At 46.0% G+C, this 26,231-nt stretch overlaps 1 protein-coding gene across 1 annotated transcript; it reads left to right on the top strand.

The window, feature by feature from the left end:
- Positions 1-16,193: 16,193 nt before the first annotated feature.
- On the top strand, positions 16,194-24,316 carry LOC135914712 (uncharacterized). The gene is made up of 3 exons (XM_065447653.2): positions 16,194-16,891; positions 21,671-21,909; positions 23,527-24,316. Exons 1-3 carry the CDS (start codon positions 16,256-16,258, stop codon positions 23,873-23,875), a joined length of 1,224 nt encoding a protein of 407 aa, XP_065303725.2. The 5' UTR covers positions 16,194-16,255; the 3' UTR covers positions 23,876-24,316.
- The last annotated feature ends 1,915 nt before the right edge of the window (positions 24,317-26,231 follow it).

Here is a 26,231-nt window from a genome sequence, read left to right as displayed (position 1 = left end):
GAATTTAGACCATCAGGTGATGTCTCAGAATCAAAGTCGATTCATAGTCTCGACAAAAGCGTTTCGCAAACGTCTCTGACCGATCATGCCATTCGAAGTATCTGAAGCAGAGGATGGTGTTCGTGGGGCTTGTTTAGGCAATATGACACAGCTGGTAGCCTGGGCTTCATGGATTTGCAAGGACGGCTCCTTTTTGCGTATTATTTTTTTCTAGTTTCTCGTTTGCTGTTAGATCCGTTTCAACGACAGTGGTTCAGGATGCGACACTGCAAGTGTGATGGCAAGCGCAGTCTGCACCGAATTGTGAGGCAAGCTTTCCCGCAAAAATTTGTGTAACGATAAAAAAGAAAATGAAATCACCTAGAATATAACTACGGCTTTTAGGTTACTTTAGGATTGGTTAGCATCAGATAGCGATAGGTTTGGTACAACAGGCACACGCTAAGTTGTTTGCGATTAGACAGTAAGAGATACATTTCGTTTTATAATTTGTTCCTATTTTCTGGCTTGATACAGCCCAAATAATTTTGTTGGTTGTATACAAACGGCACAAATTCAAATACAAACGAATCGCAAGCATCAGACAGAAAGGGCTGTTGCCTTTTTATGTTCATGTTTGCAACTGTGGCCTAATTCAGGCTGGGAGCCGTACTTGTAACGACACAATGCTTAAAAGTCAGACTAATCCCGGCCACACATAATGTCCCAGTTTAGCTGAAGCGAAGCTTGGGAACAAGACCAACTTCAAACTTTCTTGCTGTTCTAATTGTATTGTCATCAGCAGAAAAGCGTGGCTATTCCTACATTACTTCATATAAATTACAATTTTTCAATTTTTTTGCATTCACCATGTGTGTATCTTGTAATCTAGTGCACATCGCAAAGCCTCTTTAGTTCAACGACGCCATTGTGCAGTCACGGAGAATTACGGCAGGTAATTTAACGGTGCGTAATGAGGGTTAAGAAGGGAACATGCGTGCAGCTACGGGTCTTTCGACAGTACGCGTGACCGGTTAAGATAAAAAGGATGGTGGAAATTCTGGGTATGCTACGCTGGCTTCCTGCGATAGGGCCCAGACACTGAAAACTGGCGCTTTGGTTCGCTGTAACAAACGAGGGATTATGGTGCAGTAGTGCCTGTTCCCTAAATTTAAGAGAATGTTATTACGCTCATTTATTGTTCCCGAAAAAAAAGGAAAGTAAGGAAAGAAGAAGGTGCCGACATCATCTTTGGGACCAGCGGGATGATTAGGAAAGTGTGCGTGTTTCAGACTTTCATTGCGCAAGCAATAAGAATACTGGCTTTTTTTTTTGTCCCCATCTAGCGTGCTCAGGCATGACCGCGAGTGCTTAATATAAAACATTGCAGCCTTACCGGCAACATGTAAAAAAAATTGCTGTGTTACTTCGAACCTCTCCAGCTAAAACGTGGAACACAATAGAAGAATGTATGCATATAAAAAAGAGATGAGGAGAAAAGAGGCACTGTAGAGGCCGCCGAAACAATAGTCAGAGCAACAGTTGAGGTTTCATGCGCTCGTAAAGCTCAAAACTTTATTGAAGCTGCAGATGTGCGCGCACGGGCGCGCTTACCGCCTGACGCAAGCACAGTGGGGATTAGCGTAGTGTGTCCATACGGTGTTAAAGGTATACATTCAAGCAAAGTGCGCGTGTACTATGACCCAAGAGAGTGCACTGAGCTTAGCGAGCAAGCAGCGACACAATATCACCGGTAAATCCCTTCGTGTATGCAGGAGGAATACTTGCGCTTGCGGCAAAACTGGTGACGAAATCCCCGTTTAGCCTTCAGAGCGAAGCAGTTAACAAAGAGAAAAGAGCAAATGCTTGTTACATAGACTGGCTACAAATAATGTTGATCGCTACAGCCGGGCCTTTGTTCAGCCAGGGCCACGTGTAAAGATATAGAGGAGCACTGACTATCTTGCAATGCGTTTTACACGGCCAACTAATGTCCCAGTGATAACAGCTAGGTGCTCGGTATTCCGCCGTGCTCTCTGCCTCCGCTCACTCTCTTTCACATTCATGACCTTTTCAACGTACTCTGTGCCATTTGTTTTTTCCCTATAGCTGTTGACAGGAAATGTGCGCGGCATGTGGCGGTTAATACGGAATAAGAACATATCAAGAGCCCTTTCAGCTATCAAAATGGCAAGTGGCCAGATGGCACGCTCTTGCTGCTGTCTCCATTTGAGGCGGTATATCATTGGGGCGTGTTTTTCAACTTCGACCGCAACTAAGGAAGAATTGACGAGCGCAATTGCAGGTGTGAAAAATTATTGTGTCGCCAAATTTACCTGTCACAGTTGTACAAGCGGAGATAAATGCGTTCACAGCGTGCCGTTCGAGAGGCACCGCAGCGTCATATTGGCTAGCGATGGTTTTTGCAGGCTCAAAGCTCATCTAAGAAGAAAATAACATGAAATGCTTAGGATGCCAGTTGGCGCCAGCCGGCTACTACGATTCCTATCATCATTTGAACAAAATGGCAATTAGAGCAGAGCAGAGCTCCAGCATAAACCAAAGTGTGCTAGTGTTCTTGTGAGCCTGTGGTGCACCCTTACTAATTTTAGGGCACTATTGATGCCAGTCAATAGATAGATGTCAAGTGGCGTAGTCAATGCCAGTCAATAGATGCCAGTCAAGTGGCGTAGTGTATGGTAAAAGCTGCTGAATGCCTTCAGTGTAACTGGGGATGATAGCTTGTCGGCCGGATTTATACTATGTATATCACGCCGCTGCAAGCATGATAGTACACAGGCCGAGTTGAGTTGAGTTGAGTTGAGTTGTTGTAGGCTACAGGTGGGTTTAGCCTTGCAGTTGCTGCCGGCAATTGCTCCACCGTAGCGACACTTAAAATAATTAAATCACGTAATCCGACACACACCTCCCAATTACAAATGTTCACTCCTCAGTTCACCATGTTGAAGCCAAATCCGTGTCCTGTAGGTAATTTAACAGCAGGCGAGAGACCTCCTTCCTACACAACCGGTTCCCGCGCGGGAAAACTATGTCCTGAAGCGAACTGTGAGGAAGTCCTGTGTTCTTGAGAGACCCGAATAACACCCTCCTTTCCGCGTTATACACAGTACAGCACATTAGGTAATGTTCTATGTCACCACACACACCGCACGTTGAACATAATGGGGATAACGCCAGGCCAGTCTTAAACATCCACGCAGGGGTACGAGCAGAGCCCGTGCGAATGCGGAGCAGTAAGGTTGCTTGGTTTCTTTGGAGACCCTTGATCACACATGACTTGTGAGGTGAGCTCCACAAAGAACTGAAGTGGCACGACACCGCTTCTCTGAAGAGTCTCCCGTCTTCTTGAGGCACTTTTCTCGAAGGATTCCCAGACAGCGCTCTATGGGCGAGGCTGTCCGCCATCTCGTTGCCTATGATACCTATGTGTGATGGCACCCATTGGAATCGTATGGAGAAGCCTTTGACACTGAGATTTTGCACCGAACGTAGGGAGCTTAGAGATAAGGCATCAGTAGGGAATCCGTGCTCTAACCTTTGAAGGGCGGATTTCGAATCTGTGAGAATGACCACAGGTTGAGGCGTACAAAACCGTAGCTTTTTGAGAGCTGCCTCAATGGCAACGCTTTCGGCCGTTGTGGAGGACACGACTGCAGTGAAGCGAACGGACCAATCAAAGTTCAAAGAGGGAATGTGAAAAGCAGCTGCACTAGATCCTCTGACCTTGTCCACAGAGCCATCAGTAAAAATTTGAAGATGACGTGCATATTCCGTTTCAAGATGTTCCAGTACGAGCGAACGCGTTGCTGCCAAAGGAGAACTCCGCTTAGCACGAACGTGAGGAACTGCCAACGAACTATCGAGGCTCGCGAAAGACCAAGGTGGTTTCGACCTCTTAATTCGACCTCTAGCGTCAAGACCCAGGTAACCAAGAGTATTAAGGGCCAAGTACGCTCGGGACTCGGACCTCTTTCGAAGGCGCTGTAGAAGGGCTCGGCCAGCTGCCGTCTGTTTGAGGCGGCCAATTTGCATCAATAACCTTTGCGAAGCGACTAAGCTAAGAGGTCTCGATAGAGATTCATAAAGTACTGCATTGTTAGGAGCAGTCTTCGGAACGCCAAGAGCCCTTCTTAGGCCCTTTCTGTGCAGAACCTCAAGTCGTTCCAGCTGTGATATCGATGGGGAAATTAAAGGGAGCTGATACATTATTCGACTCGTCACTAGTGCATCGTGCAACCTGATCATTGAAGAAGGGTGATTTCCCCATTGCTCACTTGCAACTCTACGGATTACATTGAGACGCGAAGATATCGATGTCACAACCGAGTCCACAGCTCGTCGCCACTGTAGGCGGTAGTCGATAATGACGCCCAAAAAGCGCTTGTGTTTAAATTGTCGAAGACAATCCGAAACATGCCGTAAATTGAAGTTCTTCACCAAAGATAAGAAACCCGCTATAGGAAACAAATTTATACATCTAATCTTTTGTCAGTGATATTCTGAATGCACACATGAGTGAGACAGTTGACAGCTTTTCATTCAAGTTTTTTATTATGGAACGTAGCTTTAGTCAACACATGCACAGTTCTATTTCGGCCCGTACGCAATGAATGACGGCACCGTGGTGGGCGAGAAAGTCCCACCCCTGAATAACTTCGTGGGAGCACGAGGAAATCACAATAAATTCAACGGCGTATACAACGTCCTCGATGAGAACACGAGCGGTGCACGCCGCCATAGGGTGAATACGCTGTGCGCCTGCTGTTCGGAGGGCGAGTCCAGCAATGGGCGTCGTAACCTTTCGAAGGAAGCGACAAAGCTTTGCGTCCATAACTGATACAGCGGCTCCGGTATCCACGAGGCCATATGTGCCCATACCGTCAACTAACACGTCTATCACATTGGTCGGGCTACGTTGAGCACTTCCGCGTTTCGATGGCGTCGCAGCCCTTGCCTCATGGACTGCGACGATTAGTTTTCCTCATCCCGAGCTTCGGGCCGAGGCCGCATCGGTGCTGGGGAGCGTCGGCGTGGAGAAGTTGAGCGGCGGATGTTGGCGGATCGACGGAATGGTGGTGACGCAGCCCGAGATTCGTCGTCGTAATAAGGGCGCGGAGAACGCGCCATAGAACTTGGCCCATAAGGTGTAGCGCTAGGCGACTGCACGCGACTACAGTAGCGTGCGACGTGGCCTGCATAGCCGCACGCAAAACATATTGGTCGATTGTCCGCTGTACGCCACCGAGTCGTTGCGGCAGGTCCCATCCATGTGGAAGGACGCGTTGGACGTGGCGCCTGGTGAAGTGATTGCATCGCAGGCTGTTGTCGGCGCATAGCGAGGACTTCGGCGTACGTGAGAGGTCCCCGTTGAGGGAGTTGTTGAGGCTGGGTGACGACTTCCGCGTAGCTGAGTGGCACAGCCGTCGTGATCTGTTGGGGCCTGGCCATGACTTCGGCGTAGCTGTGAGGCGCAGCCGCAGGAACACGCTGGTGGTGCTCAGGGAAAACCTCGTGCAGTTCTTGCGCTATGACGCGGCGAAGCGGAGGCGCAAAACTTGGCGTAGGCGCATGTACCGACTGCGGCTGTGCAAAATCCATCAACGAGAGTTGCCGGGCAAGTTCCTCGCGGACGAACGCCTTCATTTCTGCGAGCAACGCTGCCTGGTTGGACATGGCAGCCAAACCAGCGAGGTGTTCGTCACGCGGTAGAGATCGACGGGTCAGTGACCGCTGCCTGCGGAGTTCTTCATAACTCTGGCACAGTGTGACAATTTCAGCCACAGAGCGTGGACTTTTGGCCAGCAACATGTTAAAGGCGTCGTCTTCTATGCCCTTCAGTCTGTTTCGGATTCGATCAGACTCCGCCATGGTCGAATCGACTTTCCTGCATAGATCCAGGACATCTTCGATATAACTGGTGAATGTTTCGCCTGGCTGTAGAGCTCGTTCTCGCAAACGTTGCTCTTCACGCAGCTTGCGAACAGCAGGGTGACCAAATACATCGGCGAGGGAAGTCTTAAATTCCGACCATGTCTGGAACTCTGCTTGATGGTTGTTATACCACAGGCTGGCCACTTCAGCGAGGTAGAACAGAACATGGCTCAATTTGGCCGCTTCATCCCACTTGTTATGGTCGCCTACCCTGTCATACGCCGTGAGCCATTCGTCCACGTCAGTGTCGTCCACTCCAGTGTAGATAGGAGGGTCGCGATGACGAGGCACCCCGGGACACGCAGTGGGTGCAGGAGGAGGCGTTTGCTGGGAGGCATCTTGGAGCATGGTAGATGGTAGGGTACGGACCCGGAGTTCCAGGATGATCGTCTGAGGTTACCCAGCACCTCCACCAATTCTAAAGGTGTTTATTTGGCAGAGCTCGGGAGCAGCGCAACGTCGACGGGCAGGGCAGTCACAGCTTCCAAGCACGAGAGCCGTTGCTGAGCAGGAGCGCTCGACCCACTAGCGTTTAGAGTTTAGAGCCAGTAGCGCTGAACCCACTAGCGTCTCTCTTCGCTACAATATATATATATATATATATATATATATATATATATATATATATATATATATATATATATATATATATATATATATATATATGTATATATATATATATATATATATATATATATATATATATAAATATATATATATATATATATATATATATATATATATATATATATATATATATATATGAATGTACTTCTGAAGAAGTTGGCGCATTCGCAAAGTTAGCACTGCGTTCTTAGTGCGTCAGGGCAGTACAGTTAGAGTTAATAAAAATCACTACCTGCTGAAGTTAGTTTGTTGCACTGGCTCAAAGACTGGCATTCTTAGTTAACAATTCCAACAAATTCCGGGATCTTACGTATCGAAATCACAACCCAATTACGAGGCGCGCCGTAGTAGGGGACTCAGGATTTATTTGGGCAACTTGCGGTTCGTTAACGTGCAAAAAAATTCACTGTATTTGGGCCTTTCTGCCTTTCGCCCCGGTCGGTGGGGAGTCGAACCCACACCTTCGCGTTTAGCAGCGCAATGCCACAGCCTCTAACGCATGTAGACTCTTTGTAAAAAAGGTCATTGTAAGTAATAACTAGATAGCAGTAACCATGTGTCGCAGTATTCACAACCTTGATGGTATAGTTAGGAACTCAACAGAATTTAATTACTAACAACACAGTGGGGCCTATTCGATTGATAAGTGCTTCTTGCGAAATTATTCGTGAAGCACCGCAAGTTTGAGCGAAGCCTTAAAAACTTACCAACATTTTTTGTAGATAAGCGAATAGGAAAGCTTTTGGCGGCGCAGATTTTCCATGGGTCTGGTTGCACGTCATTAGCGTCTACGAAATGACCAAGCACTGGGATTTGGCGGCCTTCGAAGTAACATTTGAACGAGTTGCTCCCGTCTGCAGTCACGCCGAGGAAAATCATCGAGGATGGCTGAGAGGTGCTTTATCTTAGTTTCGAGTTATATAAGGTTTCTTAGCAGCTTCATGCTACAGTGGGGTGGATGGCAATTTCTCGCTTTCAGGAACCAAATTGTTCTAAAGTCTTGCTCGGGAAATAACCTACCGAATAGATGTATAATACATTGTTCACTTTTCTTGCTTTTTGTATGGTCCTAAACAAAATCTGCTAGTTGATACCTGATACCCATAGAACATAAAACTCTATTTCGGTATTCACTTTGTATCAGCTTGAATACATACAAAATTATTTAAAATGATGTATACGTGAGGCAGGTTAAATACACGTCGCGACGTCTTCCGTGGTGTATAAATTACACTGCAATGGCGCGCGTACTTTGAGAAACCAATGAACTCAAAGATAACTTAAATCCGTAAGCTCTCTCAATAGGGCCAGTCAGAAACACAGATTTGAATGACTTTTTGATTCAGTGATCATTCAAACAAGCGCGTGAGAGCGCTGTTAGGTTAGCTACTGCCGATGCCCTGTCACACGAAAAGGAATTGCTTCTGAGTTTATTTCTGTTCTGCATCGGATGAGCTGCTCATCTGGTATCTCTTGTATAGTCTAATAATCGTCGCCACAAAATCTATAGTATAAGGCAAGACGCTCGAGAAGATTTTACGCGAACGGTATGAGTGTACCGTGGATAATGGCTTTATCTCTTGCTTGGCACGAGGTCATATGTTTATTGTTCCATAAGGTCATACCTATATACTTAAAGCACGAAGTACGAATTTAAAAACAATATTTGGGGGTTTTGCGTGCCAAAACCACTTTCTGATTACGAGGCACGCCGTAGTGGACGACTCCGGAAATATTGACCACCTGGGGTTCTTTAATGTGCACCTAAATCTAAGTACACGGGTGTTTTCGCATTTCGCCCCCATCGAAATGCGGCCGCCGTGGCTGGGTAGTACGAATTGTTGACGATGAGGACACTGACCGCATACCATTAATGTACAGCGAGCTTGAACTATGCCAAAGGCACTGCAGAGGGTACGTCCAAGCTCAAATAAAAAGCCATGAATTTAATCATTGCAGCAGGTGACTTCATCTGAACATTTCTAGCATTTAGGTATATAATCTCACGGCATTTGTATGGGTAAATAAATTCCAATTGATACTGCTAATTAAAGAAGTCTATAAGGTCTTTAAAACGTCATATAATTGAGGTTGCATTGCTGGCAAACCGAACGTCAGTTCCTTATAGTGACATACAGCATAGGTAAGCCTATAAGCAAACAATCGGAAAACGTAGCCTAGGTAAACTGAGTGCTTCTAATTTACCAATGGAAATTATGGCGATCCTGCATTCTTTGTCATAATAATTTTTATTGTTTTGCAGTTGAGTCCGTGCTCTAAGGTCACCGCCAGAGCCATACCCAGCGGCGGAGTAAGCACCATCAAGGAAGCATGAAAAGCAAGGGAGCAGCGGAAGCAGAAGCTTATGTTCGAAGCCACCGTCGCTGGCTACACGTGGACCAACTTTTCATATAAAATAAATTTTCTTTTGAAATGCTGGCATTTATTGCTGTAATCCGGAAGCAGAGATTGCGAGAAAGTGAATTTGAATGCCTGATGTAAGTTGTCTGCGCTGTACTGTAAAAATATTTATGCTCCTAAGGGCTTTTTCTTCTCGCACTGGTAACATCCCTACCGTTAGGGCCTTACAAACATTTATAGAGGACGACAACAAAGCTCTAACTAGACGTGCGATGACAAAAGACGTAGTTCAAAACTCAGTAGTTATTCTGACACAAATATGCGACAGGGAAGTTTCATATCTTTCCCTGTAAAATTTTCCCGTTGGATATTTTTGTGCAAACAAGGCTGTCAGAATGATTACATACTTTTCAGCTGTGTCTTTTGTTTACATTGTTTACATTCTTTACACACAGGTATAAAAAAACAGTAAACCCCGCTTAACGGCATAAACAATTAGAGCACTTTCGTTCGCTTCTTCGACGATGATATTCTTATAATTAGCAATTAGGACTAGGACTCTAATTTATTTCCTGTCGCGATAGCCTAAAGTAAAACGATCCCGGGAGCCATATTCTTCTTCCACTCTGATTTGCTCTGCTTTGTCGTGAGAGAGAGAGAGAGGGCCAGTCACAGCTAGTGATTCTGCAGCTCTGGTGAACAAGGTATATATATATATACATATATATAAGCTGGCGCTCATGTCCCTTTGCTATTATCCGGCCGGATTTTGCAGGCGACTATCGGCATCTTCAGATGTCACTGCCCTATGCCAGACCCTAGATTCCTATTCGAACGCGCGGAAAGCAAGCTCTTAAGCCCCTGCGTATAGGCAGGGATTATTCCCGCCGAAGTGCACAGGGCGTGGAAGCACGGTAAGCCGGAATCTTCAGCTCCACCACGATCGTTTCTTCGCTCTCTTGAAATCGTTATATTCTCCAGAGAATACGCACAGCGCGTCTACATACTATGCGCAGGCACATCTATACATGGCCGATCCTCACGTTATTACGGTGCGCAAAGGTCAGCAATGAGTTTCTGAAAAAGTAGCATTAATAAATAAAAAAGAGCAGAACAAGGGATCGTACTTCGTAAACTCAAGAAACCTGAAATAAGGAAGTATCGAGCTGGGTCATAAAGCTTCAGTTCCACTCGTATATCAGGATGACTGCTTGCATGCTTATATGCGATGAGCCTGAGTGCGAGTGCCAGTGTGAGCAGGAGTGAATGTGAACGCGAGAGACAGATAGCGCGCACAAGTGTAGTGTGATCGAAGAAAGTGACCGGTTTGCTGTTCTGTTTTTTTTTTAGCATCGAGGTTGAACCTCAGCTATGCTCGTTCACACAACAGGCCATTACAATTAGACGAGGATCTAAATGCCTAGATAGCCTCGAGTGAGTGAGTGAGTGAGTGAGTGAGTGAGTGAGTGAGTGAGTGAGTGAGTGAGTGAGTGAGTGAGTGAGTGAGTGAGTGAGTGAGTGAGTGAGTGAGTGAGTGAGTGAGTGAGTGAGTGAGTGAGTGAGTGAGTGAGTGAGTGAGTGAGTGAGTGAGTGAGTGAGTGAGTGAGTGAGTGAGTGAGTGAGTGGGCAAGCGAGCGAAACAACGAGAAACTCAATGAAGAAGTGGCCCGACAGCCCCACAAAACAATTAACGTACGACGCGTCTTCTCTGCCACCTTTAGGATGTGTTTGTTATTGTGTCAATCCATGCTAACTGTCCCATCCATAGTACTCTACAAACCTCGGATTTTTTTCAAAAAAAAAATTCGGGTTCTCCAGTATAACACAAATGTATTTTCATGAAATATTTTATTACGAATAAAAGATGTGTCCCCAGCGCAAGGGCCAAATGGGCCGCGATTTGGTACCGATGCCGTTTCGAGACTGTTCTGTTAACTGTTCTGTTAACCGTAACAGTTCTATATAAAAAAGGAGATCGTAATGATTTGGGAAATTACAGGCCGGTATCTATTTTGCCATTTTTTTCAAAGGTGCTTGAAAAAATTTTGCATTCGAGGATGACAAATTTTATACAGAAACATAACCTGTTAACACCACACCAGTTTGGTTTTCATAAGAAAAAGTCAGTCGAGTTAGCATTAGTAGAGCAAAAAGAATATATATTAACAGAGTTTGAAAACAAAGCTATAGTTGTTGGTATTTTCGTAGACTTTTCTAAGGCCTTTGACTTAGTTGATCATAACATTTTATTGGAGAAACTAAACTATTATGGAATACGAGGACAGGCACTATCTCTTGTCAAATCCTACTTATCTGAGAGAACACAAATTGTGAAAATCGACACCTTTACTTCTAAGGCTAGAGCTGTCCATTGTGGAGTGCCACAGGGAAGTATTTTAGGGCCTTTGTTTTTTAATATATATCTGAATGATATCGTCAATACTACTCTCAGGCAAGGTTTATTATCTACGCGGGCGACACGAGTATTTTCTTCACTGGTAATAATATTCAAGTTCTTATAGAACAATGCAACAATGCAATGAAATCCTTAGAGGAATGGTCGAGAGTGAATTTAATGAAGATAAATGCAAACAAAACAAAAGCAGTTATATTCAGACCGAAAAACAAGCAAATACGTCCCCATCAAGACATTGTATTAAACTCAAAGACTATTGAAATAGTCGAGACCTTCAAATGTCTGGGTGTCTTCTTTTCAGCGAACATGTCTTGGGACAATCACGTCAAACACGTTCTAAGCAAAATAAGTAGAATAACTGGTGTAGTAGGCCGTATGAGATACATTCTTTCCACGCGTATTAAACTCTTGCTGTACAATTCACTTTTCCAATCACATTTAAACTATTGCCAATTAGTATGGGGTAATACAACATCCACCAATCTAGAACATACTCACCTGTTACAAAAGAAGTATCTCCGCAACGCATATAACGCTTCCTACACAGCATCGACAATAACCTTCTTTAATAATTCTGGTGTGATCCCAGCTCACAATCTCTACAGATTTCGTCTGAGTCATGTATATAAACTGGAAATCCATCGAAATATCAGCAACCTGCGTACTCTAGCTCAACTTCAGAGAAAATCTACAAATTACGTTACAAGACATTTTGAGGATTGGTTAGTACCAACACCACGTTCAAACTATGGAAAACAATGCCTTAAATACATAATACCAACACTGTTAAATTACTATAATTCGGTCCGATTTGATCTTTTCACGTCATCATCCAAAGAACTGAAACTGATGTATACGGTTTCGATGTAATATCTGGTAGCGTCATGTATCTGTGTTATTGCATTCTTTTGTTGACATGAAGCAAAGTGTGAGTGAGTAACATGTCATTGCAGCTATGTATACAGCTACATATATGTATGTACATGTATGTGCGCATATGTTATGCTGCCTCCCTGCAGAAACAGGGATTGTGGAAACGTCAAGCTGTTGAAGGACAGCTTTTTATCTACAGTCCCTCCATCTGTAAATGTACAGGATGGCAAAATAAACAATTTCATTTCATTTCATGTTTCGAGAGGTATCAAAGCACTATTTGCCCCCCCCCCCCCCTCCCCTTTCTGGCGCTTCGTCAGTGCTCAAAGTGGCGCTGCGCCCTCATTATCAACTGGATCAGTCGGCCGTGAATGGTCGATTTTATGAGTTGCATGGAATCAAGCGGAAGGCATGGCTTCACAAGTGCAGCACTGAACGTTGCCTTAAGGTACGCAACTGTGCGTAATAAAAGGCGTCGTCAAAAAACCGGCTACATTCCGATATATATATATCGGAATGCAGCCGGTTTTTTCCAATATATATAGCCGGTTTCTTCAATATATATATATATATATATATATATATATATATATATTTATATATATATATGTATGTATGTATGTATAAGGTGTTTTGAACGACGTGGTAGCGAGCATGCGACTGTCTGTCGCGGCCGTTGAAAGCACTTGTCCTTCTGTTCTTCCCAGCAGATTCGGCTACTTGTTTCTGGCGAACTTGCCACGATATGTCACCTTTGGCAGCCGAAGCCCGCTTGGCGAGAGAAGGGGCCGCTCACTGCATGCAGGGCATCAGTTTGGTAACATATGCGTCATTTGAGTTTTATGCGAAGCATATTACGAGAGCTCAAGCCAGCTCCTCAGGCGCGGCGGTGTCACCTTCAATACCACGTGACACCGTGACGTCACGATAGAGGAGAAACGGGGCTCCAACTCGCGCCGTCGCTTGCGGCGTCGCCCCCCGCATCGGACGCGGTGAGCGTCGAGCAACGCAGCGTTCGGTGCGACAACGAAATGTGCGCCTGAGCAAGCGCCGCACGCCTGAGCCGACGCCGACGACACCGGCTTTTCTGCGACACGAGCTCCTTAACGCTGTCGCGTTAAAATAAAGGCTAGTATGCTTCGCATCCTGGGCTTAACCTTAGCTAAGCCACATTTTACATAGCGGGGGCAACTCGCCGTGATGCGTGAAAAACGGTGTATTAGTTAAATTAATCGCTCGGTAACTACCAAAAGGCCCAGCATGGTGCACCAGTAGTTTTTCAAGGAAGACACGCTTTAATATCACAGCTGCACCAAGTCACCGGGAAATGCATGTGACTGGGCGATGGCACCTGCCGTATCATTCCTTGGCTGCATCTTTCTAACGGAGTGCGCAGGTTCGCAATCGGACTAGCCTTTCCAGTAAAACATAGTTAGAGAGAAGTTATCGTCAGTAGAATAGGAAAATGTAGAAGGTATAGCGGCGTGGGCGGGCTGTATATGCAGACTCTATATGTATGTGGTCTCTTCCATCACCGTATTTAAATCGCACGTTATGACATGAAACGGCTATTCTTAGTTGTGGTGATTGAAATCGACGTGGATTGAGAGCGTATAGGTAACTGTTCAGTTCGTGCGCTTATCAAGACCGTTCTTGGCGGATAGCATCACCTCGAGTGTCTGATAGCGAAATCAAATAAGCGGAGAAGTTCCTTCACCACATCTGCTGTAAACCGGCATCTGCGATCACTTATTTTGACTCGAGGTAGAGCATATATGAGGATCACATATCGATGGCGGAAGAGACACTTCAGCAACAGTCGCGAAGTGTATTGTTGCATTGTCGCAGTAATGAGTCAATGCCCACTATTAAGGAACGGTTACTCATCGAGAACCGTATAAAAGGGACTTGCAGAAAAGGAGAGCTGTGAGGCTGCACTGGCTGCAGTTGAGTAGCTGAAGCGGTTGCCGTATGTATATGGTGCTGAGGCTGCGTGAAGCCGGAAAAGTGCCGCTCAGTTGTCTGGTGCATTCGAGGCCTGTCCGGAAGCGTGCATGGACCTGTTGTTATGCCTGCGCATGCCCTACTTATACGTACGTTGTGCTCGTCGTGGATTGCTTGCAGACAAGGGACCGTAGGCTCCCTCGTACGACTAAAAATAGACGCACTTGTATTGTCGGGTGTTCTTTTTTTTTTGTAGAGTAAGCCCGATCATGGACACACAAACGCTGCAGTGCTGTACGATAAACGCGCACAAGAGAAATACAGAAGCTCGATTCTTGGTAAACAGAACCATATCAAGACACCAGGCAATGAGGCCAAGAAAAACATAGGGGCAAAAGCTGTACTTGAAACTGAAATGCGGAAAATAATGAAGAAATGAAAAACGCAAGTGCTCTAAAAGATAACTTGCCGCGATGGGTAGACGAGCCCACAACTTCTGCATTACTCGTGCGTTAATTGCTACGGTAACGGCCGTCAATCCTTCCATTATCTGGGGTATTATCTAGGGCTAGGAGTGCTAACCAGTGTCACCCAGGGTCATGACCCGGAGTCACACACACATGCTAGGCGTGTCACCCATGCTACGCATAAGTGACATCCACGGCGATCATCTCAAAAAGTTATATGGCATTTGCTGGATAGAATTGTACGCTCGATTGGAGCCTAACGGTTGGAGCATCGGACTGCTGAACTGAGAGACCCAGGTTCAATCCCACCACAGCGCATATCATTCAGATCTTTAGATGTGAATTTTGGGACAGACAGCAGAAGCACCAAGAAACACTCATTTTCTATGGTCAGAAAAATTTGTGGCCGTCTCAAAGTAAGTTTTACTGTAGAAGTGGCACGGTGTATGGTGAAGTTTTCATTGTGCACGATTTAGGAGTGTCCCTGCCTCAGTCCGATTTCAGTGAATGAGCTCTGCTGACCAGGTTATTCGGTGAGTTTGAGTCTGAGTGATGAGGGATAAGTAGAATTTTGGTTATTCTGAGCCTGATGGAGCGGCAATGAGTAGAGTTTCGTGAGTTTGATTCCGAGTAACCCTGGCTGAGTACAACTATGTAGAGTTATAGTCCAAATGAATTCGGCTGTGCACAATTCTTGTGAGTCTGAGTTCTGGTTAGTTCGGCTGAGTAGAACTTAGCAAAGCCTCAGTCCGAGTGAATTCGGCCGAATAGAATTTTGGTGAGTCTGATCCTGACTGTGCTCCACTGATTAGAATAGCGGCAAATCTGAGTCCGAGCGAGCCCGGCGGAGTCAAATTTTGGTGAGTCAGAGTCCCTGCAAGCGCGGCAGAGTTAAATGTTGAAGGCAGGTGGGCCGAAGGACAGGTTACTAGAACAATAATTACAGTGCTCCAACAAGCTGCACAACGAAGCCAAATATCTAGCTAAGCTTTAGCACCAAATGACTTATTGTCGCAAGAACTCTAGAACGTTAATAGGTCAATTTAAGACGGTTAGGCCCCACATTTACCGGTGACGTTGACCTCCCAATTGAGCTACTTCAATAACCAGTGTTTTTCGTTTAAGAGCAGAAAAATATAGTGCGGAGGCTACAGATTTTGAGCGTGATGAGACACGACTCATAAAATAAAGTTCGAGAAACTAACGTAAATAAATAGATTCAGCTAGATGTTTAGCGCGTAAAAAAACGCCAGAACAGTCCTGATTATTTTGTTTGACTGCACACGCGTTTAGCACAGTCATCATATTCGCCTGGCATGGCTTTATGTCTTCACAATGTTACCATATATGGTATTTGCATTGCATAGAAAGCTTTAGTTCGAATGCTGGTGAAAGAAGAGTTTTTCATTCCTGTTGTCAAGGCAAGGCCTGCACAAGTCAGGTGCGTACATACCACGTCTTAGCGTTCAACACTGTGCTAACCCAGTGGAAAATATTCGAGATTCAGAGCCGCGTGGCACAGGGAAGCGAGAACAAAGAAGCGTCGACATCGTGTGTTCCCGTGTCTCGCGCTGTTCCTAACCGCCCCTGGATAACCACCCCTAACCGCCCCTGGCACCTATTTCATTTGACGACAATGCAGCCCGTTAAAGAGGATGCCGAGTGGTTCCGCGGAGGAGAGCGTTCTGCTTTCATCCCTTCGCCGACCCAGCCTGTTCACAGCGAATGGAGACCTCCACTGGGGTGGGCCAGACCACCATGCGATTCGCGTTTCCTGGCTGAGGGACCGTGGCCGGCAGAAGCTGCAGCACCGGATCGCAGCTATCCCGGTTACTACTACGAAGGCAGCGCAGAGCCCATTTGCGAGCAGTCGCTGGAGCCCGATGAAGCGGCAGAGCCCTCGAGCTCGCCAAGCCTGAGATTCGTCCTCGGCGTTGCTTTCGCGGGGCTCCTCTTGGGCGTCGGCCTTCTCGTCGTCCACAGCCGGCTGTCACCGCTCGACATCAGCCCGCACGTCCAGGAGGACGACGGGGAGCGGCGGCTCGACGTGGCGCCGAACACATTCGGCGAGCGCCTCATTCAGCGGGGGATTGTGCTGCCGGACATCGGCGAACTCGGCAACAGGAAAACGACGATCCATGTGGCGGCCAGGGCGGCGAACGGAGGCACAGCTCGACCACCGCGGACGAGTGCGAAGACGAGCCCCGAGACGACGATACCTGCCACCACACTGACCACCACTCAAAACGAAGACGACGCGCAACCGAAACGCGTAAATTCGTTCTCCTTATGCGGTAATTCTTGTTAGCGGTGTGCGAATAGCGATTTTCGAGACCCAATCAAATACGAATCTAATAGTGGCAGAAACTTTAGTCGAGTGGAATATCAAATACTTTTCGAATAGCTATCGCATAATGAACAGCCGTTCTCACAGTTAATTACAGGCTTGCGATATTACTTTTCTAGACCCGATTGAATTGTATCAAATACTTTTCGAATAAATTTCGAGTATTGAAAACCACTTCATAACGATAACAGAAAAGGAACTTCACGTCCTAGAATATTCACAACGTTAGCAAGCTTTTTGCTGTCACATTGCACGTTGTGAAGCGCTGTTTACTGAAATCATAGATGGAGTATTATGATCAACTGCGGTGTTTATTCGAATAGTCTGGGCTCAGCGATGGATGCGAGTGGTTAGGGTTTAGACAGAGAAGCCCTGCTTCCGGAGCGACGTAGCGTGCTCTACTATCAAACTTCCGGTGTTTTACGTTTACTATGGCCGCAGGGATAAATCTATTGCTTACTTTTGCTGCTATTTTATACTTGATCGCGCATGATTGATGATTTGAAATGTTCGAAAACCATTCGAAAACTATTCGCATTTCTCAATAGGGACCATTCTATTCGAAGAATTATTGAGTAAGGCTGTATTCAATTTGTCGTAGGAAAATTACGAATAATCGCACACTTGTAATATTTTAGCTGTTCTCAAATAAGCCGCGCGCCGTACTCCTAACTAAAAATGCCGCCAGCGTTTTGAAAGATGTGAACGCAGAGCTAGTTCTGGCTACAAATGCGCGGTGTCAATCACCTTTTGGTTTTGAATTAGCCTGCTCAAGCTAGCCTTGTAAGGAGAATTTCTGTTAAATAAAGTGGGAACTGTCTGCCCAAGAAAGTGCGATGTCGAGGTAGGTAATGACCACGTTTATGAAATAAACCTCTTTCTACGTACATTAGGGCCGCCGTTCTAAGGACTAGCAGCCCACTCGAGATGCCCATCCAGAAATCATCTAAAATTTCTCTGGATTTCAAGTAAAGATTTTCTGGAACATAGAGGATGGCATTTGGGAGCGCATTATTTAAGCGTCAGTGTATCTAGAAACATCTTAACAACGAACGCATTGTAGGCGGTTCTATGGCGTTCACATTTCTGCTCAGCAGGCATGGTTTCGCTGTCCCATACTGGGAATAAATTGAAAATTGATTAGTGAATGTCCATATTTACCCACTTGAACATGGCGATTTCTTGTTCTGTTCGTCATTGGCTATCCACGGGAACGGGTCTGATGCGGCTGTACTTACGCGAATAAAAAAAATAAGCTTGGCCTAAACAGCACCTCGTGTGGTAGTAATATGTCTGTGCACCTCTGCAGAAGCTTGTCACGGAATATGGTTAAGTATTGCTTATTTTCTGAGAGAGCTGTGCGAGAAAATCGTAACTAAACCATCACATGCTTAATTTTAAACTCGTCGAAGTCACTTGATAACCACGCGTCGTGCTAAAGAATACTTCGTTCATGCTTTATTTTGGCAGCAAGCTGCTTGGTATCATGACATTGAAAAATTTTGTTTAGGCTCAGAACCTGTAGGCACGAACAACCACTTCTCGTTAGAGCTAGCTAAAATGCACACGTTGTGTTGGCAGCAAAACCTTTCTTTTTTTAACTATTTATATCGGGGCAGCAAAGAGGTTTCCCAAAGAAATATGGTAGGCGACCCAATCTTTGACTTAGGTGTCCCTTAGAGGCACTCGCATCTCGGCCTTGGTGTTGTTTAGGTTAAGCGAGCGAACGTCTCTTCCCTGCCACGATATGCGAGCGAGCAGCGAGGGAGGGCAAGGAGGAAGCCAAGCGCGCGCCACCTGGCGGTGCGTAGCCCACTAGCGAGTGACGCACGAAGCTAAAGCACGACGCGCACCTTGCGCGCCAACTCCGGTGCTGACGTCACATCTTGTAACGAACGCACGCACGCAGCTGTTCCAAGTAAATTTAGTTCCGAGCAAGCGAGCGAGCTGGTGAGCGCCGGGAGGGGAGAGGCGAGTGAGGAGGGAGTGACGACACATCCGCTCTGCTAGGCAGAAGTTTCGCCCGTGCCAGGCGTTGTCTATCATGCCAGGTTTTTGTGTGTGAAGTCATTAGTGACGTCATTACTTCCGCTTTACACTTCCGGGTTTGCAGAAATTTCGCAGAAGTCGTGCTCACGTGGCGGGTATCTGAATTCTACGATTCTGTGCTTTGGTGTGCGGTAATCAGTTATTTCTAATTATTTTAATTGTTGCAGGCACTTCAGTAACTCAACTTGTATCTAAACTTATGCTCTTCTATACTCGTATCTCTAATGAAACCCGTGAATTTTGTATCTTATTTTTTTGTGATTTATTTTGAATTTCGTCCCCGGTTGTCTCAGGAGGTGAACAGGAAGTGCTGCACTAGAAAAAAGTTTCACTCGATGCCTGTACCACTAAACCATTTCGCACGACTAGTCGCATCGTATGAGGGCTACGTTGCTTTTCATAGGTTATTTTTTTCTTCATAGTAGAATTTCACTTCGTAATAGCGTAGGACGCCGTACATGTATACGTACCTTACTGATATCATAGGAAGCCAACATACAGACACCAAGAACAACATAGCGGAAATTACTTGTACTTTCTAATTTAATTAAAGAATTGATAAATATATGGAAATTAAAGGGCCTCAAAGGACGAATGGCCTCAGATGGAATACGAACACACCTTCTTCGCATTACGCGGACGATGCTCTTACCAGTTGAGCTATCGCAGTGCCATTTTCCCATCCACTTTCTGGTGTACTTATGTCTCACTACTAGAACTAACAGCCAGGAGTGCTAGCCAGCGCCACCACTCAGAAACCTTGGCGGCGGATGTAGAACATCCTTTCTGCCGCAGGCGTCCCGAATACGTGATCTATTTGAGTGCCGGCAACTGTTCGATAAGCCCAAGAATGCCACCTGAAGGCATGAATGTTGCCTGATGTTTTATGAATCATACCATAAGAATCCAACAAATAAAGACACCAAAGACAACGAAGGGGAAATTACTTGTACTTAATAATTGAATTGAAGAAATTATAAATTAATGGAAATCAAAATGGATGAGAAAACAACAGGCCAGAGGTGGTATCGGAACCCACGTCCTTGCATTACGCACTTTAATCCACTTGCGTTTCCATTAATTTATCATTGGTTTAATTGTATAAGTGCACGTAATTTCCCCTATGTTATCCTTGGTGTCTTTTTTGTTGGCTTCTTATACTATGATCAATAAAAAAATCAGGCCCCTCAGTTCACTTTCTTCTCATATGTATATGTATATATATATATATATATATATATATATATATGTATATATATATATATATATATATATATATACATAGATTGACACATGTACTAGTTGATCTCTATCGGGGGGCCAGGTTTAACCACCTAACAAATGTTATCGCGCAGCGCAGGACGCGCCTGCAAGTGTTCGAAATTTCTGGAATGTTATCGGTGGTTCCATCCGCTGTCTGTCACCGCACCTTGTGTAATCTTACTGCATGTATGCGCGATGCAAATGGTCTAGAACTTTGTGGAAGGCACGCGGGTCGAAGCGATTACTCTGGAACATTCGACGACTAATGTATAAAAGCCGACGCACTGGACCCGCTGATCAGATTTTCGACAATCGCCGACTGTGTTCGCCGCTATCGTTGTGCTTTAAGTGGAACTGGCTTTGTGAGCACAGGTCCGCCCAATAAAAGTTAGTTTCGGCTATCACAGATGTGTTCTTTAACGTCACTACCATGTGACAATATATATATATATATATATATATATATATATATATATATATATATACATAACACTAACACCAAGGACAACACAAGAGAAATTACTTGTGCTTAATAAAAAAAAATAAACAAATGATAACTTCATGGAATTGAAAGTGGATGCAAAAACAACTTGTCGCAGATGGGGAACGATCCCACAACCTTCGCATTTCGCGTGTGGTACAGAGAAGTCCGTGGAAATCGCCATGCCACAAACGCATCTCTGCAAACTATTGAAGAATACAGCTCGAAAGAGAGACTGGCTGACTGCTTGCGCACTGGGCTTCCAAGAAGTTATATGAACCGGATCACCAAAGCGGGAATAATGTTTTACCAAGTTGCAGCTTCAAAAACTAGATATTTTAAGGCTTCAGCTTTGCGTGAGGCGTGATACACTAGCGCGATAGACATACCGAGGTTCCAGCATTTCAGCACACCAGCGTCGCCCAACATCCTAGAGTGTATGATCAAGCTAATGATTCAATGCACAATTAGGCATTTAGGGTGCTCTCTATCACCGAGGCATCATTAACACTAGTTATTCTGTCGCAGCCCGAACTTGTGTTATCTCGTTGTATGTTAAATGAAAGTCAAAACGGTTTCCAGGCTCGCCCTAGTCTTTCTAGGCCTAGCAGCGGAAAAACTAACAGCTGATTTTAAAGATAACCGCGCGGCGCGCGCTCTGCTCCGCTTAGCGTTACAGTAAGAAAATTAACATTCACAATTCCAGGGTGGAAATACCGCGCGAATATAAGCGCAATGCGTGAAAGTCCCCTGCGCTAAATATTCTTTCTAAAGAATGACAATAAAACTGTGCGTTCCACTTCACACAAGCCAGGGGACTTCCAGCCTTAGTGTATTGAGCTGTGTGACACGATGATACTTAGTGGGCATAGACGCTGATGATCAACACGCTATGCGCTCGTGCATCGCAGGCTGCTACTGACGAGTCATGCAGCCGTCACGTGTACACGCACTGCGTGCGGCCACAGCCGGAGTTCTACTACAACGCCGACATTCGAGCCTGCGTCCCGGCGGCCGCGGACACCGTGCACATATGTAACCGCGGCTCCAACCGGTTTTCGAGCTTGGAGAGCTGCCTCACCAGCTGCGTCAACGGCCCCCGCGTCTCGGACCACTGCTACGAAAGCGCGCTGTTCTTTCCCTGCGACCGGTGAGCTGGAGGCTCATTGCGAGTGTCCTACGCCTTCTGTGTGTTGCATGCATGCCTGACAAGCTTTTAAAGGGAGCTCTCCTTCCCTACTCTACTGAGCTTGGCGTGTCACCGTTTGCTGTCTCGCCATTTGGACTTAGTCAATCTCGATGTCTGTGTAATCTACTGCGGTGACTTGGCGAGACCTTCCTGGCACCGGGACACGATGCGTGTCCTCGTAAACTGTTTAACCTGCCTCTTCGATTACATGTCCCTGACAACGGCGGAAGTTATCCGAGACGGTGCTTTCAGCCAATGAGCTTTGCAGTTGTTGTTGTAGTTGTTGTTGTTGGTGTTGTTGAACGAGCAGCGCAAAGTGACGAAGACACAAGGCAGGAACACACAGCGAAGGCGCTGAACTCATAACTAACTTTATTCGAAGGCATAGGAAGGCATATGAACTATGAGCATCAAGCGTTATATTTGGCACTTCTTTGTAGAAGCGCCTCTACTTGAAACTTTATGTGCATCTCTAGACCAATAGCCTTCCGGTATTTAGCGTGTTACTGAAGTCGCCGAGAAGCTTCACGCAGTGCCTGGGATTGGTCTAGATTTACTGGACCTCTTTTTTACTATACGCACTCGCATCAACTTTGGTTTTGTGCGTCTTTAGCATTGCAAACACTAGCGCTGTAGGTAAACAATGACGGTAAGCTCGCCTATGACCTCGGGTGCTAACAGCCCCAGCGCGTATATGCCTATACTGCTGGTACCGATTATTCCCTACGTAGAGCAAGGCATCATTAGCGCTCACCAAGTGCACTGTGCCACACTTAAATGTACACAGCACATGTTATATCATGTTCGTATACGCAGACCGCCAATGAATTTTGCAACGGGCTGGAATGGTTGCGTTAATTATCTTCAACGCAACAGTACAGAGATGAAAAACAATGCTACGTACTTACAGAGAGAGCCTTACTTGGCTAGCATAGCAACATGCGAAACACACAGACACTCTTAATTCTCAGGTATCTTAATCCTATGTTAGGTCTGTGGGTCGAGGATCGGGGGACTAATGCAAATAATGTCCATGTACTACACAGCATAATCGTCCTGGAGACTTCTTTTACGACGAAGCACGGCACAAACGTATATATTAATCAGCAGCAAACATACCTGGACACAGCAACGTGGTCGGCCATGCCCGCATCATTCGCAAGACAGCTAACTATATCTTTGAAATCGACAGAAGCTTTCGCCCCTATTGCCGCCGTTCTCTCATAATCCCGGGTCTCTCAGGTACGGCGGGAGAGTGAGGGCGAGGTCTGGCGTCACTCGGGGCACTCTCGCCGTCAGCGCGCCGAGCTAGTGCTCCTGTATATGCTCCCGCATTTATACGCTCCCTGCGGGAGCATATAAAGGAACACTACGCCGAGCGAGGTAGTAGCGCCCCGCTGTGGCCCCGCAGCCACTCCGGCCACCTAAGCCGTGGTCCGTCTACTTTCTTGGCCGATTATATGTTTATAATGCCTGCAGTAAAACGTGCTACAAGGTAAATAAACATATGCTATCTAACTAAAGCACTACTACTACTATTATATACGCCTTATTCCTCTCCCTTTCCATTTTATACAGGCAAGACGTGCTGGACGTGCCGTGGTACTTCGACGGCACCAAGTGCGTCGCGTGGACTTTCCCGCAAGGCACCTGCTTGTCCATGGCTCGCCGGGGCGTGTTCCGCAGCTCGGCAGAGTGTCGCCGGCGCTGCGTGCTCCGAACGGGGCCGGAGTGCGCCCATCCGCCCCCGGCTGAGGCGTGCCCGCCTCGGCAACTGCGTCACCCTTATTTCGCCGACATGCAGGCAGCTGGCGGCGCTCGCTGCGTCAACGCCTCCAGGCGGACGCTGCAGTCGCGGCGGTGCCTCGTCGGCTCCAACCAGTTCGCTTCACTCGCCGCCTGTCGCAAAGCTTGCGTCGGAAATTAGTATCTTCCATACTGCACATGGCGCCCCCATATATACCTGATAAAGGCCTACATTATACACGTAATGACAATTAAATTCAATGTGTGTGTCGAAACGAACGCCTCTTTTTGACTAGTATTTTCCAGACGATGTAATCCTGCAGTGTGAGTATAAAAGTTGAAAACTCGGATAAGGTTCCTCAGATCTTTAACAATAAAATAGAGCAATTAAAGGTCAAGCCAGACGACTGCGTGTCGCATTTGCGTTGAAAACTACATAGATGACTACATAGATAAACTCGATAACATTAAAGAAACCCTATCAAACAGAAACCACCGCAACAGTGCCCTTCAAAAAGCATACACCAATGAAACCAGACTTGAGCGAATCGGGACCCGGAAACCCCGCCATAAGAAACAAGACAACGCCTCTTCAAACTATTAAATTCTCAAACGCACTGCGAAACGTGAGCAATACCCTCAATAAATCCTACCGAACTCTCACCAGCAGCCGGAAGCGTAGGATCACACCCGACACACCAAGAGTAGCCTACCGACGCAATACTAACTTCAAAAACATTCTTGTATATGCCAAACTAAAGACAAACACGAAGTTAGCACTCCGTCCCTGTGGCCACCCCAAGTGCTCTACATGCAAACTGATTCAATCTACTTCAGAAAACACTACAGCGTTGCTAGTCTACTGCCTAGGATATGCCGCTTGTAACAGTAAATAGATGGGAATAGATAACAAATTCACGCAAAACTCAACGGCGAACGCACAGATACAAACAGTTTACCTAAAGCAGTAGCCCGCCAGTTCAACAACAAGCACCCTGTATTCTATGGAGTGAGCCTGTATATTCTAGAAAGTAATTTCTGTTAACCTCGCAAGAGGAAATATAAAGAATAATACCCGATACACATGTTTAAATGCCTACACCCTACGGGTATATATCAACTTGGCACGTGGCAAATTAGATTGGCTAAAAGCTGTAACTTAGACCTTGAACTCTCATATGATTAACAAAGAAACAAAACTCGTTAAGCCACCATCTAATCTCGATTCCTTCGTCTCGCCTATTCCTCCGTTTACAGCTCTTTCCAGCCACTCCCCTAGAACTCAATTTATTAGTCTCTGCGATGCTTTTACGCATATATAAACCACACTAGCCCCTTTTCACACGTACACTTTCCCCTCTGTTTTTTCTGCTGTCACACTTCTATTTGTTATACCGTTTTTTTCTTCTTTTCTTCAAAACTGAAAGCTATAGACCGCACCTTCCAAAGAACATCCGCGCAGAAGGCCTTATTCGGGCTACCAAGTTTCCCGCGGCATATACGGTGCTTCACGCTAGACATCACGCTAGACATCGTCGCGGTATGAGATTTCGCCTCCTACCGCTACGTAGTGTACTCGGTTTGTTTGCGATCGTCGCTGTTTCTCTCTCTCCACCTTCCGCTCTCTTTCTCTTTTTATCCCCCTGCTTCTTGCCCACATGCCGGGTAGTCCGCCGGAGCTACCTATAGTTAACCTCCTTGCCTTTCTTTGCATCCTCTCACTATCTGTCTCTCTTCTTTCCTTCCTTTTTTTCTTTTTCTATTTTTTTGTTTTTCTTTTGTCCGAATATCTTCACCGGCACATTCGAAAGTCCAAGACGCCAGATTTTGAGAGGTTGACCACGCGGCGCCTCGCCACTCTTACATACCGCGATGACGGCGCCTACGTTGAACCACTGAGGCTGGCAAGCTTTGAAAGAGCTTCCATCTGCGCCGCATTGCCCTCATAATGCTTTTCGCCATTTGAAGGCCTTCAACATTGTCCTACGCAATGCTGCTAGGCTACTCAAATATTTCTTTCCATTCATTTCTATTTGTTACTCGCATACTGACCAGCTGACCGGCTCTTCTGAAACGACACACGCACGCTACCTACGACACGTATTGCTTTTGTTCAATTCTTTGGAGGTGCCCCTAACCTCGCCTTCTTTCAACACCCTCTTATGTCCTTACCTTTTCTTTTCCTTTTGTTCGTCGCCTTCCTGTTCTTGGCCTCTCGCCTAAGAAATCACGTCTAGAGACGTCAAGCGACAGCGCCCATTTTCTTTTCAGTCTCTCCATTTACAGCCAGCCGCCACCGATAACGATAGCATGTGACGCCGCATTTCTTACCTGGTATAACTAACCTGCCAAGGTTAGCCTTACCGAGGTACCTGCTCTTAGTATTAGAAGGCTGGGGTTGTCATGGATTGCTTGCGGACAAGGACCGTAGGCTCTCACGTACGACTAGGAGTAGATGTACTTGTACTGTCACTTTTTTTTTCTGTAGAGTAGGCCCTATCATGGACACACGAACGTCGTGGTGCTGTACAATAAAC

The sequence above is a fragment of the Dermacentor albipictus genome, chromosome 2, assembly GCF_038994185.2.
Source record: "Dermacentor albipictus isolate Rhodes 1998 colony chromosome 2, USDA_Dalb.pri_finalv2, whole genome shotgun sequence".
NCBI classification, from domain to species: domain Eukaryota; kingdom Metazoa; phylum Arthropoda; class Arachnida; order Ixodida; family Ixodidae; genus Dermacentor; species Dermacentor albipictus.
This window is presented reverse-complemented; position numbering and strand designations above follow the sequence as displayed.